Below are 16,261 nucleotides of genomic sequence, written 5' to 3'. Positions count from 1 at the left end.
TGGACAAATCTGTCATGCTCTTACAGACGGGCTGCCCACTGTAAGCACATGTAGGCAGACGCCTGCAGCTCTGCAAGATTGCATTTTGCAAGATTGCGTAAAAAGCCAGGCAGTGAGGTTGTCACAAATCTGTACATGCACAGGTTTACAGATGCTATATTTAAAGAATATCCGCAGCTTCTGCAGTTTCAACACGTACGAATGTATTAGGCAATGTCTGCCTGGCTTAAACGTGTTCTTTGCATTACCTTGTGAAACCATTTAAACACCACGTTTAGGGCCGGTATTATTTTTTTAACTAATAGTTAAAGTAGGGGTGGGGCATATATCAATATTACATTGATATAATCTAATTTATAATTTCAGATTTCCCTGTTTTTTAAGGCTGCATTACAGTCAAGTGGTTCACCAGCTGTTCGATATTTATCTGCCTAGTGAAACTAGTAGAACCTATTTTTTGCTATGTCAATCATGGTACAATATAACTATTTCATCAATATGTTCAAGACTTGAGTTAAAATAGCTTTATATTTAGCATACGAGTGTGTAATTGGCCTCTTTTTCTTGGAGTTACATCCCAAAAATTGTTTTTGCATTTTTTTCCCCCCCAAGAAGTTTATGTTCACTTCCACTTGTGGTGGTTTGGCAGCTGTATCTGTCTTCCTAGCTAAAGTTAAGTTCAGGGTTTATATTGTATCAATTTAAGTTTTGAGACAATGCTGCAAATTCAAATCATCCAGAAATAGACTCCTTTCGTGCACGCAGATTACATATGAGCAGACTTTTAATCCATCTCTGATGTTTGAAAGCCAGGACTTCAACATTTCACCAATGAGTGCAGATTCCTGCGAAAGCCCCCCTCCTCTTTAAGATGTGGGCAATTTGAGTGTCGAAAGCGGAAGTACTTTTGCGTGATGTCACACTCTCGATCGATAACCCTCCGTGACACGGCCGTTACATGTTCGCGTCTGTAGAGGGACATTTATCTCCTTCAGCTGATCCGCTTCCAAGAATGATCCTAATGTGACATTACGTAAGGCCTGGAAGGCAGAGCCGCTGGTATTAGAGAACACACAAACTCCAGAGAACATACTAATCTCCCTATGTGATTATTAGTCATAATATTTAACGCTGGCTTAATGAGCGACCCACGGCGTAATCTCTATCTGGCACATTCACCTATTCTCTGCTAACCGTCCTGACTTTGCCTTCGAGGAGGGTGATAGGGAGTTAAATAGAATAATTACACCTCATGTGAAAAGATATGAAATGTGGAAAAATGAGGTTATGGCTGTATCTCAGGAATAACTCTGCTCCTGCAAAAATAAATTGGCAAATGTTTCATTTCGGGTCTCTCATTTCTGTAATTCTTCTGTAGCTATACAGAGAAAAATCTAATGTATGATAAATCATGAGCTGTTAAACAGAAACAGTGGGACACGGTGGTTACTGACAGTCACAATGACTGCAAAATAACTAGCCATGGATGATCAAGTAAAGAGGAAATGGTTTGGTTTAGTCAATTCAGAATCAACATCAGCAAAGAAAAGCTATGCAATATATATTTTTTAAATCAAGAAATGTGTGGAAGCTTTCACCTCATGAACCAGAGTTGTCATCAGACTCCTTCATCCTGAATCATCATCAAGATCAATGCAGTGCAGCAGCATTTTGCTTCCACACACAAGTGCCTCCACATTTCACATTTCATTTCAACATTTTTGTCCAAAAACTGTGTAGGCTGTGAAACAAAAACCTCGATATTCTAAAATCTCAACCAGGGCTTTGTGTTGATTCCTAGAAACGAAGACCGTAAGCGACTGATATTTGATGCACTCACGCAAACACGTTTGAAGTGAACGCAGTTCAGTCAGGCACTTGGTGAAAAGCTTTTTGTTTCAAAAATAGATGTTACAGTATACTGAAAATGCCAAACGGGCCCGCTGAGAACGATGGCAGAGAATTGAGTGATTGTGAAAAGACTTTTGTAGGATCTGACACTCGCCCACTCGCCCACTCGCAGCACGTTCAGACTGGAACCACTGGACCTGCATCACTAAGCCTTCGTGTGGAGCATTCCGGTCAAAACTAGGCTTTCTTTACTAAAGGAAATAGTTTTTATTCAAAAGAAATGTGCTTGTGAGGCCTGTGAAAAGAACCAGCTGCTTCCTCTAGTTCCCATGCTTTGTGCTAAGCTAACCGAACCGGCACGAGCTCCATGGAAATCATACAATTAGCATCTAGCATCTCCTCAGCTAGCTCGTGGCAAGAATGTGAAGTGTATGTGCCAAAGTGCTATTTTATCCTCTTTGCAATTTCCATTCTCTCTACTTTTCACTGTGAGCACCAATATACGCCTGTGGATGTCCCTCACTCCCAGGAGTGAAATTTAATTGAAATTTTTGAGGAAATTTGAAGGAAAAAGAGACAATGTAATCCAGCCCGGCTTGTGGCTGCACAGAAGTGGGCAGGAATCTGTTCCTCAAGTCGTGTCTACTTACATCACAGTCAGTCATCACCATCAGTTTAACTGTGCTGTAATGTCTCCCACTATCGTCTTTTCATCTCGTCTGCGTGGTTGTGCGCGGCATGCTTCACATCTTTGTCCTGTTTTCTCTTTCTCTCCCCCTTTTACTTCTACTTCTCTCTGTGTTGGATGAGAAGGCAATTCCTACGACCCCAGAAGATGACAGCAAGTTGTCGGTAGGTCCTGTCTGATTGACACTCTTCCAGTCTGCGTATGTGTTTGTCCCTGTTTTTTGTGTAGATGTCGCAGCGTAACTTTCTGTTTTCTCCCGACCATACTGTGAAGACGTGTACGCAGTTATCTCCAACTCTCCGCCTCCCTGTGTGCAGAGAAGTAGCTCTGTCGGTTTTCCTCCGCAGTAACATTTCGTACGCAGCATGCAAAAGACAACCCGTGGGAGGAGCATGCGCTTGGATATGACAGACTCCCCTTGTGCTCTTTGTAAAGTTCTTTTTATCCGGATTGCAAGGGAAGAAGATAAAAGGCAGCAGCAGAAGGAGAATCTGCAGGGTCACGCCGAGATGCCGCATCTCACGCAAGCCCTGCCAGTCTGCGCGCGCCCTCCCCAGAGCCTCCCGCTCGCACCCATATGGGCCTGTGAATTAGCATCCGACACCTCCTGCGCCTACGCGTCACCTGCGGCGGGCAGCCAAAGGCGGACACGTTCCAAACAGCTTCCGCTCTGCAACGGCGCTGAAATACCCACAGTTCTCAAGTTCAGTTTCAACTGCGGGAGTGACCTTGGCGAGGGTCGTTTCGGTGGAGAGGGCTCGTATGGCTCCTAACGCCCATCTCAACCCGTGGGGTTTATATTTTTCAGAAGCTAAGACACTTTATAATAGTTTAACTGGTTTGCAGGTCCCACGGACGTTTTTTATGCAAAAGAGGATTAGGGAATCATATTCCAAACAGCTTGGATTAGAAATGGCTCTGGTAAAGTGCTTACAATTGATGCTTGACACAGCAGTTAAAAGCAGCGTCTGTGCTTTATGACAGGAATAAGAGGGAGCAGTTGGACTTAAAAAAAATGTGTGATTGACGTCTTGTTTCGACTCTCACAGGCCAGGCCTCGGCTTCAGAGGGGAGGCAGTTCCGCCTCCCTGCACAACAGCTTGATGAGGAACAGCATTTTCCAGCTGATGATTCACACGCTGGACCCTTTGAGTGAAGGTAAGACACTCGGCACGCAGAAAACTCTTCAGAAATGAATTTCACAGCTTTAGGTTTCTAACTCGCAGGATTAACGGCATCGATGTTCCCGTCTTTGTCTGTGAATTCCTCTATTTTCAGGTTGATGTTGCCTTGGATGTGTCATCCTTCTTGTCTTTTTCATTGAAAATAACCTAAATCGTGCTTTCAGGTGGATCCAAAATAGACCTTTACAGGCAGAAAACCTATGGCCCTATAAAAAAATATGCTCATATGCTGGACTCTAACTTCAATTCTCTCAATGAAAAACATCTCTGAGCATCCATCCACTGTGTTTTTGAGTTTTTGGTCCAACTGAAAAAGTGTTGGCTTTCATGCAAGTGCCCCGTATTAAGTATCCCTTCAATTCCAGTGAATCCATCATTAACATTTGGAATGTACTTCCATCCGGAATTTACTTGATCCCTCTTTTTGAATAGTCCGTACGGGACAAGGTTCTGTGTCAAAGCACAGCTGAGATGTTGAGATCATTTGATTGGCTAAGCTAAAGCAAAACGTAAAACCGCAGTGTCAGTGCTCGACGACGCAGGGGATGAATATGTTAGCACACCGGAGGGAGGTGCAGTGTCATCCCATTAATAATCCACTGCGGAAAAAAAAGTTCACATTAACGGGAAGCGACACCGGTCTGATGGAATTTGTCGTTGCAGTTTTTGGGGGCTTTCACGATTCGAAAGTCTTGAAATCGTGAAGGTGTATCTTGTGATGTGATGAATCCTAACCCTTAAAAAGGATGTGAATGTTGAATGCTAATTCCCCTGTGTTTTAACCCCCCCATTTGATTAAAACCATCAGTACCAGTGTTACGACAGATAAATTACCACAGGATAAGGCCAAGTAGAGATTTATAAGCCTGAAACAATGCTCAGACTAAATAAATGCCCTATAGATGGATGCGATTGCATTAGCAGATGTTTCAGCTTTCTCTGAAAATGACCTCACATTCCTTGAAAGCCAAATGAGTCAGCGCACTTGATGTACGTCCCCATTAACGTACATCAAGTCGCCGTGCACTAAATCCAAAGTGTACCGTTTCCCAATGTGTCCATCTTACCGTAAACGTCTCAGTGATTGAAATATGAATCATTGCCAAGTCTGCGTGGCGTGTTGCATATGTTCAACACAAGTGTTTTACACACTCCACCCTGCCACTCTTTGTGGAGGCATATGGAGGCATATATCATTCGGTCCCTTGGGGAGCAACTAACGTGTATTTATGTCTAACATATGCAACGGTTTGTTCAACCGCACGATTATCGGGACTGTGCAAACGTCTAAAGCCACTGTTTATGTGTGGGTCTTAATCACTACCAGTCTAGCAAACAGAATAACTATGTTGATACAATTTGTTTATGAATAGATCTTCCCTAGTGGTGGATTGGAATAGTCAAGCGGTGCATTTCAGTACGAATGCAGCACAAATTGTGAAGACGTTTGTCCAGATTTGACTGACAAGTCTTTTGGCACGTTCCTGACTGGAAATGTATTCACTGAAGCAACGGCTACAGTGAGACACGACTCACGGATTTAATTCATTGCCCGAGAGAACAAAAGCGACACTTTGCTTATTATTTTTTTCATTTCCATCTCAAACGTAGGACATTTTCACACTTGCAGCCACATTTAACGATGGTATTGGTCTTGAGTGCACCTTAGCGAGCACTCATCACGTGCCTCCTTCGTTTGATGAATCCTTTGATCCATTCTGAAATGCACATTTAATGCGATCAGTAATGCAAAGAAGGATCTTGTTGGTGAGCTAGCGGCCTGGAGAGAGACGAGCAGTTGCGTCCATCAAAGATTGTCCTTGCGTGCTCTTAGGCTTTGAGTGTAGCTCAGCGGAAGCCGGGAGGGGAGCTGCCAGGACTCCGTCCATACATTTTTTATGGACATTTCTCAAAATAAAGTTGTCTTCTCGTCTGAGGGGGAGGTCTGAGGTTGTTTTGCTGGTGTTGGGAACTGGTAACGTTTGTGTTGCTGTACGGAGTACAGTTTTTCCTGGCTTAAACGCTGACTCTGTTTTATTGCTCCCATTGTTGAAATAAAATAATTGTACCCAGTGATATCACAGCTATCAGTGATACATGTAAGGAGGTTTTTCATTTATCTACACTTGTGTGTGTGTGTGTGTCAGTATGTGTGCGGAGATGCATGTGTGTCTCCCTTAGAAAGGAACAATTATAAAAGCTTGTGTGCTTTCACCATGAGAAATGGAGGAGTTGATTTATACCGTTCTTATACCTGTTACTCACTCTTACCACCTCTCAAATCTCTCCATAAACATCTGCTTCTGGCTGAGAGTTCTCACATCTTTCACTCATTGCTACTTTGCACAAAGGAGACCAGACAACGTCTCAACAAGGGGGTTCCAGTCAGCTAATTGGCTCATTCTTGAAAGTTGCTCGGGACAACAATCGGCATCCATGGGAGCCCAGAGAGCATGTGCACCTTGTTCTCAGGCTCATTCGTGCGAACAGGGGAATGAAAAACACTCTGATTTCAGATTTGTTGCATTTTACAAACTTTTTGGACTGTATCTTGCATCCATGTTTGTACAATAATTTGTTTTGAAGCGAAATACAGCCTCGTGGACGTTTGACTCTTGGAAGAATGTAAGGTACCACACTAAATATCACCTGGATTTATCTTTTCTCTTTGTCTTCCTATCTCTCTTTTCACTGTCCCCTCAGAATTTGCTGACTCTGGTGAGTTACTACTCTAATTTCTGTACCCCCCCCCCCTTTCCCCCAAAAATATGTCTGTTCTCATTCCAACAGCCTGGAGGCAGCTCTCTTGCCCGACGTGTCCCCTCTGTATACATCCCCCCCAGCGCCGCTGTGCCGCTTGCCAATTCTGTACTGTCCATCCCCGCAGACTGTCTCCTTCAAGTATCTCATTCTCTTTTGTGGATGTATTCTCCTTGGAAACCCTTTGTGACCATTTCTGCATTGTTTTCTCCATTGTCCCCAATCCTCTCTCTCCTCTTATGAACTTATTTCAGTCCTGGTTTTGTAACGTTGCTCTTTACAGTGGGACTGGAAACGATTTTGGTGTCTCCTGTCATGTTGTCCTCAAGCTTCTGGTTTTGTGAAGGTGTTTTACCTTGTCGGCATTAAGCTAAACATGGCAGTGGTGGAGTGAGAAGATGTAGATTCTATGTGGTATGTCTCTCCACCTGACAACGTTGTGCTTGGCTTGTGAATTTGTTTATTGGGTCGGATGAGAAAAGTTGCCAGCTGTTTTCTCAATCCTACCCTCATGCACTTTGTCAGGATTGAGAATCAATAAGAGCTGGACGCAGCAATTAATTGCTGTGGACTTAAATGTGTTTCCCTCTTTTATAATTAGCAGTTTCTTCCAAACTGTAATTGATTTAAGTATTCCCATGCTCTTTAGACACAGTATATTATTTAGTATCCGCATTCAGATCAACAGCTCTTTTGTTATGTTCCATCTCCCTCGGTTCAATAAAATACCTCTAATCCTGCATGTTTTTCATTGGACAGAACACGGTAATAGTCTGGTACAGTTAGTTCCCGGCACAAGTGCCCACATCTCTGTCTCCATCAGTGTAGAGCTACAAACAATATCACTTAGGAGTGGCATCAAATATTGAACTACAGAGAGAGTCGGAGAGTTCAAAGTGGCTGCCTGAGCTCTCAGTGGATGGGCGAAACAAGCCTCCCCAAAAACAGCACTCAGAATTCAGACTGTGTGCATGCCGACCCCTCCATGAGATTTATCACCCTGAGACGTAAACTCTGGTGGTGAGCGTAGCCATGAGATCGCTCACATGTGGCCTTGGTCATCGTTGTTGAGGTACAGTATTTTTTATTGAGCGGACGCTTCCACCAAGGAAATCAGTCGCGGCAGCGGCGGCTGCGATTTGTGTGTCTTTTTGTCAGGGCGTGACTTACACCCGAACCCGGAAAGATGAATCTGTTTACTAAGAAATTAAGGATTTTTTGGATGCTTTTTCTATGCTGTGACTTTCCAATTATTTTAACAGCCGTTAATTATGAACATGTAGATCCATTCGTCTAGCCAACATTTCCAGTTTGCCCCATTCTGCCTGTCCCCCCCCTGCCACCAGTGTTGTGATGACCCAGGGCCCCATCGATCACACGGTTCAATAAATAAGTCCCTGTTACTGACCTTGCTCCCCTTGTGCAATGGAAATATATTAACTATTCATGCTGATATAAAATATTGACATCCTGAATACTGCAGTCTAAGCAACTGCATTACATTTAACACCAACTTCAACATCACAGAGACATTTTTTTAATAGTATGATCATAATGTGTATTGGAGAAATGAAATACTGTATTTGCAAAGTAACGAGGCATTAATCTGACCTCTTATTGTCGGTAATTGTTAAAGCAAACCTATTAATGTTTCATATGTTTAGCATTAATATTTGAATGCAGAAAAAGTGGCCACGTACAGCCATAATCGCACTTCCAGCATGTTATGTAACCGAGACCAGTCAACCAGAACCGATCAACGCATCATCCCTCTAACTCGCACACACGTCATGCCGCAACCGGCAGCCTCTAAGCTCGCGCTGCCCCGTGCGTGTGAAGAATCAATGTTAAAAGCCTTTTTGCTTCGGCGCAGACTGTGAATTTCCGTGACACCTCAACCCCCAGCCGTCAGAGTGGGAATGCGCACACACACACACACACCGTGCTCTCTAGCACACTGCTCACTGGAGGTTTAGAGGTCAAGCCACAAGGACAAGAGGGCCCCTGGTAAACAACAACAAGCCTCCCCCAGACGATTGTGCGGGCAGTGATTGTCGTTGAGGGTTAATTGCCCCCCAAGCAACCTCTCCGTTAGCAGCCTGGTGATGCTGCACTCCAAACGCAAATAGGATGCGTTTTCATCTCATTAGATTGTGTTTCCAGGACTGCCAAGTCTTGCATTTGGCATGACGTCCTCGTCATAATCCTGTCTCGTGTGAGTGGTCGCCCACTGATGGATATTAGTGTGAATGCATGTGTGTTTGTGGAGACTGTTATTTACTCTTCTTACTGTACTGTACGCCTACTACGTGGAGAAAAGCTGTGCTTGTGAAGAGAGTACCCAAGTTACAAACGTATATTTTATTCTTTAACCTTCATGCAAGCAGAAAGTCTCTCCATGAATTGTCTCTTTTACAAGAGAGGTCTGGCCAAAGTGCCACTGCAATGCACCAAACATGGTGGTAAAATCATTTTTTATTCCTATATAGGTCAACAACGTAGGGCTTTTTTAAAAGCGGTTCATTTATTCAGACTGCATGTATGAATGTGGCATTTTTAGGGCAGTGTCACAAATGAGGTTTGTCATTCCAGCCCCAGCTTGTGTTGTAGAAAAATGCAGTTTTACCATAGTTTAGAAAAAGCTATTTTTTCCATCATTATTATCTATGATTATGATTTGGTCGACAAGGCTTTAAATAGGAGAAATATGTTGGAAGTTGAGCAAGAATGGCTTTCAAAGTTTGAATCTTCCTCCTTCCTGGTTTCATCGAGGTCGATCCAATTGGCAAACGTCTATTATAGCGATGAGCCGGAGTCGACATTCAAAATAAAGCATTTAGAAACCACCAGAGTTAAGTGAGGATATGTAATAACATCTGCAGTAAAAAAAACAACAACTCATCGAGCAGTTAGTTATCACGTAGAAACGGGCACAGCAGCTCCAATGCAAAGCACAGCGCGGCAGGTGGAGCCTTGTGGCCCCGGGTCTTCTGTCCTGAAGCTTCACGTTCAGCTGTTGCTGCAGGTTTGAATTCCCGGCTAATTCATCAGGCAGATGTGCTGACCGTCTATTTACAGTAGCACAAAGAACTGCTTCACTAAGGGAATCAAATGAATTGTTTGGGTTTCATTGTGGAAATAAAAAACGCAGAATCAACACGCCTTTGAATGAGCTTGCGTGAAGAGGAGAGGAGGACTCATCTTTTTGTTGCATGTTGACCCAGTAAATTCTCTTGACTTTCCTTTTTTTTTTAAATTATTATTATTTTTTGTTACATATATCATTGTATGAACTTGTAATTGTGCGCTCTAGTGTTTTGACAGCCCCTTCCCCCTCCCTTTCTCTCAAAAATTTTCTGTCGTAGCTCTCCAACCTGTGCCGTTTGCAGGCTGTGCATCAGACTGTGTTAAACTACGATGTGTTTTAGTTGTGATTCCACCTTTGCCACTTTGTTTTGCACCTCTGCAGTGATTGACTCTGAGAGACTTTGTCTCTCTGTATGTCACTCCTTGTGCCCGTGTGAGTGCTTGTACAAAATGTGATGTAGAACCAGCGGACCTGTCTTGTTGTCATGTTCACTCTTTTCCTTTTCTCTGTTTGTTCGTTGCCTTACCCTTGTCTTTTGCTGTGATGTTGTAGAGCTTGGGACTTATGGGAAACTAAAATATTATCACTCAATGACTGAGGAAGGTAAGCCTGAAAGTTTTCACTTGATTCTTTGAGTCCGCTTCTGTTATCCCTCTTGCTTTTTCCTCCATCTTAATCACGAAAAACGCTCCTCCAATTCTTTTTTTTTTTTTTTTTGCTTGCGACATAACGTAGTTTGTTTTGTGTTTTAAGTTTGACAACCTCTGAGGTTTCTCTGAAAAAAGTGCAAATCACAAAGTCATTTTATTATTTATTTCATAATTTTTCTTTTTTCAGAGAATATGTACAAACAAATGATGTAATACTGTGTGTAGTGCTTCTGTGGGTTTTAACCTATTCATTAGTGAGATATTGTCGTACTATGTTGTTTATGTTGGATTGTGTGAGAAAGCCACTGCTTCATTGAATTATTAGTTTTATTATTATTATGCAAATAAAACTACCGACACAAATGGACCACACACCATCCCCTGAAACACGAGGCACGAGGTTTTCTCTTCTCTTTCTTCTTCTTCTTCTTCTTTGGCCCCGTTACCCATCCGCACTTTGGAGAAATGCATCACCCACCATGCCTCGGCGCTCACTTGGAGGTTTCACTTGTACCAGCGGCGGCGGCTGCACCCATGTAAGACGAACGTTGCTGAATTTGTCAAACTGGAGTGACTCATCCACCCAGTAGTTGCGTAACAAACAGAGCCGACAGTGAAAAATGGGCGGCTGTGTGACAGCGGCTCGCGCTGAGCAGAACCCGGTCACTCTCACAGACTCCCGTTTGAAACTACAAAAAGCTTTATCAAGGGATGTGGAGCTAGAGGGGTAGTCTTGAGGAGAGAGTAAATGTGGCAGTTTACCCAAGTTGCAAAAATATAATTTATTTATTTAAGCTTTATATAAGCAGGAAGTCTCTTTTATAAGAGGGATTTGGCCAAAGTGCCACTGCAAGGCAGTTATGTGGTGGTAAAAATATTTGCTTTTTATATATAACTTAATATAATAGGGCTTATAGAGGTATAAGGCGGATATCTTATGTTATTATTATTATACATCTTATTATTACATCTTGATATTCTTCAGAACACATTACCTATTTTGAATCAAAGCCATCTTGATAGCATCTTGAATAATGGTTAGCTGCTCTAAATAACTATGCCTCAAGTGCTCTCTACCTTTTATAGATCTTTGTATATCTAATTTAACTGAATCAGAAAACATGGCAGAGGGGTTTTCTTCAATATTCGAGAATTTAGTTTGAATCTTGTCAAAAAACGCCCCACCCAACTGCTTGTATTCCCAAGCAGAGACCATGATCTCACTCCCGCATCTGTATAAATGGACAAACGGGCACAAAACCCACTGACAATGGCCGCGTAAGGTGAGTGATGTCAAGGCAGGGGAATTTTTGATGGTGCCGTTTAGTCAAAATGTACATCTTATGTGTGCGTATGTCTTCTGGGAGCATGTGCGTGTCTGAAAGAAAGCGAGCCAAGGAGGGGTTGTGCGTAGACACCAGATCGAGGTGAGAGAATTGTGTTTTGAAGAACACAGAGGAGCGGGAAAAAAAACGGAGCGATGGAGAGCTGAAGAATTAGATCGAGGAGACGGGAGGAAGGCCGGGGGGTGACTTAGGGTGGTTAATGATTTTGCTAGAAGGTCACAGACAGCGTTGACATGGTCGGATAGAGTATGTATCGACGCGTCACTGTCAGGCGCTGACAAATCAGCCATGCCCTCTCCAAATAAAAAAATAAATGAAATCTTTCACATTGATTACAGTCGAGTACATTGCAACAACTAACACGCACAGGAAGTCTGTGGAATTAAAAAAAAAGAGGTTTCACTCATGGAATGCCTTCCGAAGCCATTAAATATTTACATCCCCTGCGTATTACATGGGAGCATAAATATCAACGCTACACAAGCTGTGTGCATATGGTGTCAAATTTCTTCTCGTCTGAGTACTTTGTGGTTGTTTGTATGTGTGTGTGTGTGTGCGTGCGTGCGTGTGTGTGGATGGGAGAATTCCATCCATCTCTCGTGTTGATAACTCGGGCAGAGTTGCCTCGTGTGAGGCTGCAGCTTACGCAAGCCTCAAGGTCATGTTGGTCAATTGATGACTAGTTTTAATGCAGTGTCCTGCGTCACCGCGTCATCTCTCCAGTGTTACCGAGTCAATAGATGTTATCCGCAAAAACATATTCATCCCCAACAGTGATTCTTTTATTTTTTTTATATTGATCAAATTCTTCAACAAGCAGATGTCACTTGCATGCTACAGTATTTCCCTTTGTCTGAGGCTCCGCACGCAGCTACTTTACCTGAATGTGGGAGGAACTTCAATAGGTTCCAGCAGGAATGAGTCCTAAAACCTGGAAAATAGCTTTCATTTTCTCACTTACAGTTCTCTTTTCACTGGGTTTTTTGAACGTTTTTTTTTTTGGTTAAATGCCTGAAATAAAGTCTGGTTAACACAAGCTTAAGGGATTTAAACGTTTTGTTATACACTACAAAATACATCAGTAAATAACTGTTGTTGTACATTTTGAAGCATTTACGTCTTACTAAAAGAAGGCAACACAGCTGTTAGTCAGCCTTCAAAGCCTTGTTGTGCTCATGTGACCTTGATGCGTGTCATTTATTTTCCCTTCTGCCAATTGTAAACATGCATTAAGAATCAGTTGTAAAGATTATCTTGCAGGAGAAAACGTTGAGGTAACAAAAGCTTGTGTTTGCCACAGTTTATTTTGTGCAGAAAAGAAAAATCTAATAGAAAACCCACATTTACTTTCTGTCAAAGGGAACCGTTGTGATGCTAACTTCCGGGGTCATCTCTGCAACACTGGAATAGAAGCGCTATAATAACGGTTATATTAGGTACTTCTTGTTATGTCATTATAATACAAATGTGTTACTTCTGCTGCCTTTTTACTGTCTTTCACTTTGGTGGCTTTCAGTTCCCAGATAGCTACTGGTATGTCAACTGGTGTACAGGGGGGTGAATCTAAGCTCCAGAAGGCAGATATCTTCACCAGAGACTCTCTCTCTGCTGGCTTTGCTTCCACCAAGGACCAGGACATTGCAGGATCATCAGTAAACGATATGCTATGTCATATTGACTGCGTTGTTTAAATGGCGGTTTTGTGGAAGACGCCACTCTGTATGCACTGTACTTTTGAAATGCGACCTATCTGGGGTCAAAGGTGACAACGAAGGAGCTCTCACAGGGAGGAGGACGAGAGGCCATGAAGGTGCTGCGGTGTGCAGCCCTCCGCTCACTATTTAACCACTGTGGCGAATCTGTTTCAGGTAAATTTCGAGAGAAGGCGTCCATCCTTCATAAGATCGCTAAAAAGAAATGCCAAGTGGAGGACAGTGAGAAGGCCAATGGAGTAGCAAGCCGTTCAGGTAAAAAGCTCTGTGATTTATTGATTTATGCTAAATATGAAACTACCACCAGCAGCTGGTTAGCTTAGCTTAGCACAATGGGAAACAAAATGTGCCCACCAGTACCTTTTAATCTCATCATAATCAATCTCATGGTATAGCAAATGTAGTCGTAACATAAACTAAAGTGTATAAACAACATGTTGTATTTGTACAGATTTATGAATATGCACATTATTCGGGTCAATATTCCTTATTCGTCATCAGAAATGCCCACTGAAATAGTTAATGAGCCTCAAATCCAATGTTAAACAAGCATGACATTATCAAAAACTGCCAAATTGATTACAAGTGTTGTCTTCAAGCAGTATTCAAATCAATCACAGTCACTGCCAAGCGTCATTTGTGCATCTCACTTCAAAGAGCATCGGACCAAAAGATAAACAGGAGGCAAGAGGAGGCTCTTTCATGGCCACAGTGTAGTCAGAGCAGCAGAATCAAAGCGAGGCATAGATGTTTATCAAAAAGGCAAATTATGCTAACAGCGGCACATTAACATATTACCATCTCAATCATAATGCATTACTGGTCGTCATATCAGCATACTTTACTATTTGAGCCACACACATCTTAAATTGGTGACAGGAGTAAAAAAAAGTCAGTGTAGTCGAGTTGCTCCGAGTTGCTTACGGTGCTCCTGATTGGATCCGTACCTCATGGTTAGATCTGTGCCGTGTTGAATTTCAGTCGCATTAAGTCGCCATATCTATCTGAGACACATCTATCTCCGAATGTGTCACAACCACACTCGGATTAAAGCATTTTCCACAGCAATTATAATGTCATCATCTGATTACACGGCTTTCTGTTATTTGTATTTTAATAAGGGCTGTTAAATAAGTCTGCCGTCAAATGAAATGGAGTCATATCATCAACAGACATGAACATACTTGATCATGCACAGAAACATGCTAAAATAGGGGGGAGAAGTATAAAACAAAATGGTGGGTTGACCAGGTGCTGCCTCTCGCCTCTCTCTACAACAGCTAATACTCTCATGCCCATTTGAGGCAATGCCAGCTTTAGTTCCACTACAATTATTCTTTAATCTTCCCACAGATAAGAACCTTCCAAACAGCTCCAGCGTGGAAGTGGAAGTGACGCCACCCATGAACGGAACAGCAGGCCAAGAGGGGGAGACGGTAAGGAAGTCGCTCCCCCACCCCCAGAAATATAAGCCTAATCCAACGAATGCTGTTATCCTACAAAGGGTAGAAACACGGAAACAAATTTCCAAGTTACAGGGACATTTGGGGATATTTTACACGTGTCTGTGTTCCACCTTGAGTCTGATTGATGCAAAGGTTGCATGCACAATGGTACAGGTCATTACTGCTGGTAATTTCCCAGCATGCACTCGGGCGAGTCCCTCCATCTTCAGCCACGCCTGCCAAAGACCCGCCTCGTCCCACTGAGTTCTGTGATCACACTCCTCACTCACCTGCTGCTCCCCGCCGACGGGTGCTCGGAATGGACACACACACACACACACCGACACACACACAGAAACACAGACACACATAGTCTCTGTGGCACAAAGAGCCTCCGAATTGCACCTGCAGCAGCTGCGCTGGCATGAGCGATGACGGTGGGACACGCCAGGCCAGCAGAAGGTCCTCGGGTAAAAGGGCAGCTATTCAAAGGCGTCCACTGAGAGGGAGCCACGCAGAGGACAGGACGGGCGCGTCGGTCATCCGGCTGGAGCAGCTCCAAGACTGAATCCTGCTTCTGTTAAATGAGCAGAAAGGGAAGGTTTCAACTTGGTTTTGGGGGCTTGAAATATTTAGTTTTGGATAAATAACTGTTTACAGATGTTTTTGAGGAGTAGCTATGTGTACTCATATTTCCTACATACCTTTATGTCTCAGCTAAATCTGTGGCCAGAAGAATTATGTTTGGGGTTCTCCATCCGGTCCAATCTGAGAAATGCCTGCAGGGAATTCTGTTTACATATACCGATTAGAATTGTGTGATGTAAGGTCACTTTTGTGACTAAAAACTGTTTTCTCCATAACTGAAAAATGTGTATGCCGATTATGATAATTTTCCTACAGATCCTCAAGGCTCAAAACGAATTTTGATGAGCCTTGAGGCTGCTTTTTAGATTATTATGTTCCAGTCTACCTCCTTTTAAGCTCCTCCACCACAATTTAGATTTTTGCTTTTTCAACGAGCCTTGTAATGCAAGGACCTGTAAAAACTGTAATGTTACCAGTGGCTTTCCATTATAAGGTGTTGGTAAACCATGGGGATCTTAAACTGGCACAGTTCCTCTTTAAATCCAAGTTCAATCTTTGAAAAATATTTTTAGCTTCAGCTCCAGTTGCAGAAACTGCATGATAACAACAATTAAAACCATTTTGCACCGGAAAAACGGATGCGAAGGCACTTTGACATATAGCAATCCTCCAAGGCAAGACACCGACTGATGTGAAGGCATACAGGGCGCTCTCAGAATAGGCTGCTTAAGATGAGCCCTGATTTGAAACATGACCATGTGAGTATTGATCCATCCCACTTGGTGCTATTCCACTGCACCAAGTTCTTCTCAGATTGATACCTCACTCTGGGATTAATAATAGCCTTCACAGAGCAGACGCTCATCACTCCCCTGAAGCCAGCAATGTTTGGGTCTGTAAATGTAACCGGGGTAATTTTAGACATAACTCTATTCTATTCTACTCTATA

General features: G+C 42.9%; 2 protein-coding genes across 11 annotated transcripts in view; one reads left to right on the top strand and one right to left on the bottom strand.

Annotated features, from left to right (window-relative positions):
• Window positions 1-16,261, bottom strand: part of rpl34 (ribosomal protein L34) — a 277,780-nt gene that overhangs the window by 23,738 nt on the left and 237,781 nt on the right. Inside the window, exon 1 of one of the 3 annotated variants that reach the window (XM_078106361.1) lies at window positions 3,309-3,312. The exons of the other annotated variants lie outside the window; for them this stretch is intronic. The gene's annotated coding sequence lies outside the window, so the exon portion shown is untranslated. Of the gene's footprint in view, window positions 1-3,308; window positions 3,313-16,261 lie in introns of those variants that run through there. 3 annotated transcript variants of the gene reach the window in all.
• Window positions 1-16,261, top strand: part of LOC120821494 (sodium/potassium/calcium exchanger 2) — a 38,706-nt gene that overhangs the window by 14,570 nt on the left and 7,875 nt on the right. The window contains exons 3-8 of one of the 8 annotated variants that reach the window (XM_078106353.1): window positions 2,665-2,703; window positions 3,589-3,697; window positions 6,427-6,441; window positions 10,124-10,174; window positions 13,436-13,534; window positions 14,633-14,715. In XM_078106353.1, the coding sequence (XP_077962479.1) occupies window positions 2,665-2,703; window positions 3,589-3,697; window positions 6,427-6,441; window positions 10,124-10,174; window positions 13,436-13,534; window positions 14,633-14,715 (396 nt within the window). Of the gene's footprint in view, window positions 1-2,656; window positions 2,704-3,588; window positions 3,698-6,426; window positions 6,442-10,123; window positions 10,175-13,435; window positions 13,535-14,632; window positions 14,716-16,261 lie in introns of all 8 variants that reach the window. The other 7 variants (XM_078106352.1, XM_078106354.1, XM_078106355.1 and 4 more) reach the window with 7 other exon arrangements.

The sequence above is a fragment of the Gasterosteus aculeatus genome, chromosome 7, assembly GCF_964276395.1.
Source record: "Gasterosteus aculeatus chromosome 7, fGasAcu3.hap1.1, whole genome shotgun sequence".
NCBI lineage: Eukaryota > Metazoa > Chordata > Actinopteri > Perciformes > Gasterosteidae > Gasterosteus > Gasterosteus aculeatus.
The sequence above is the reverse complement of the archived record's forward strand: the minus strand, read 5'-3'. Positions and strand labels throughout refer to the sequence as shown.